Source organism: Nematocida major, assembly GCF_021653875.1.
Source record: "Nematocida major strain JUm2507 chromosome Unknown 893, whole genome shotgun sequence".
Classification (NCBI taxonomy): domain Eukaryota; kingdom Fungi; phylum Microsporidia; genus Nematocida; species Nematocida major.
This window is the reverse complement of record NW_025952853.1, coordinates 1-796: the sequence shown is the minus strand read 5'-3', so window position 1 is coordinate 796 and position 796 is coordinate 1. Positions and strand designations below refer to the sequence as shown.

The following is a 796-nucleotide window of genomic DNA, read 5'->3' as shown; positions in this document are numbered from 1 at the left end:
GATCTACAAGAATAACCGTCAAAATATCTGGAGTCGCAGGGAGTGCTTCCACAGGATGCATGCCCTCCCATCCCCGGAGTAACATGTGAATTCCCAGGAGCAGGTGCAAAGTCCAGAGTGAGCCCAACTCCCAGGGACATCCTCAACCGAAAATTTAAATCCAAAGAATAACCCCGAATCTGAAATCCAAAGAATAAACCGAATCTGAAGTCCAAAGAATCCAAAGAATAAATCGAATTCAAAGAATAACCCGAATTCAGAGAATAAACCGAATTTTAAATCCAAAGAATAACCCGAATCCAAAGAATAAACTGAATTCAGAGAATAACCCGAATTTTAAATCCAAAGAATCCAATGAATAAACTGAATTTTAAATCCAAAGAATAAACCGAATTTTAAATTCAAAGAACATTCATTCAAAGAATAAACCGAAATAACCCGAACCCAAAGAATCCAAAGAATAACTCCGAATCTGAAATCCAAAGAATAATCTGAAATTTTAAATCCAAAGAACACCTGAAGAATATCCAAAGAATCCAAAGACTCACCTAAAGAATCACCCCAAGAATCACCCGAGAATCATGCTAGATCTGCACTCTCCCCATGACTTCAGCGCTAAACTCCTTCCCCCCACCGGGCATTCTCCGGAGTATCTTCGCAAGTCTCTCCCGGGAGTCCTCCGGGTACTCCTTCACGTAGAGAGCGACCTCTGCCGCGCATATGCTGACATTATCCGAGGAAGTAATCGCGATAAAGCAGTCGAGCTTCCTGAGGATGCTCTTAAGAGAATTCTTCG

At 41.6% G+C, this 796-nt stretch overlaps 1 protein-coding gene across 1 annotated transcript; it reads right to left on the bottom strand.

Annotated features, from left to right (window-relative positions):
• Positions 1 to 584: 584 nt before the first annotated feature.
• On the bottom strand, positions 585 to 796 carry NEMAJ01_2413 (uncharacterized protein; the record flags this gene model as incomplete). Its single annotated transcript, XM_047916249.1, has 1 exon — positions 585 to 796. A coding segment is annotated over one exon (212 nt), but the record flags the coding sequence as incomplete, so codon positions are not given.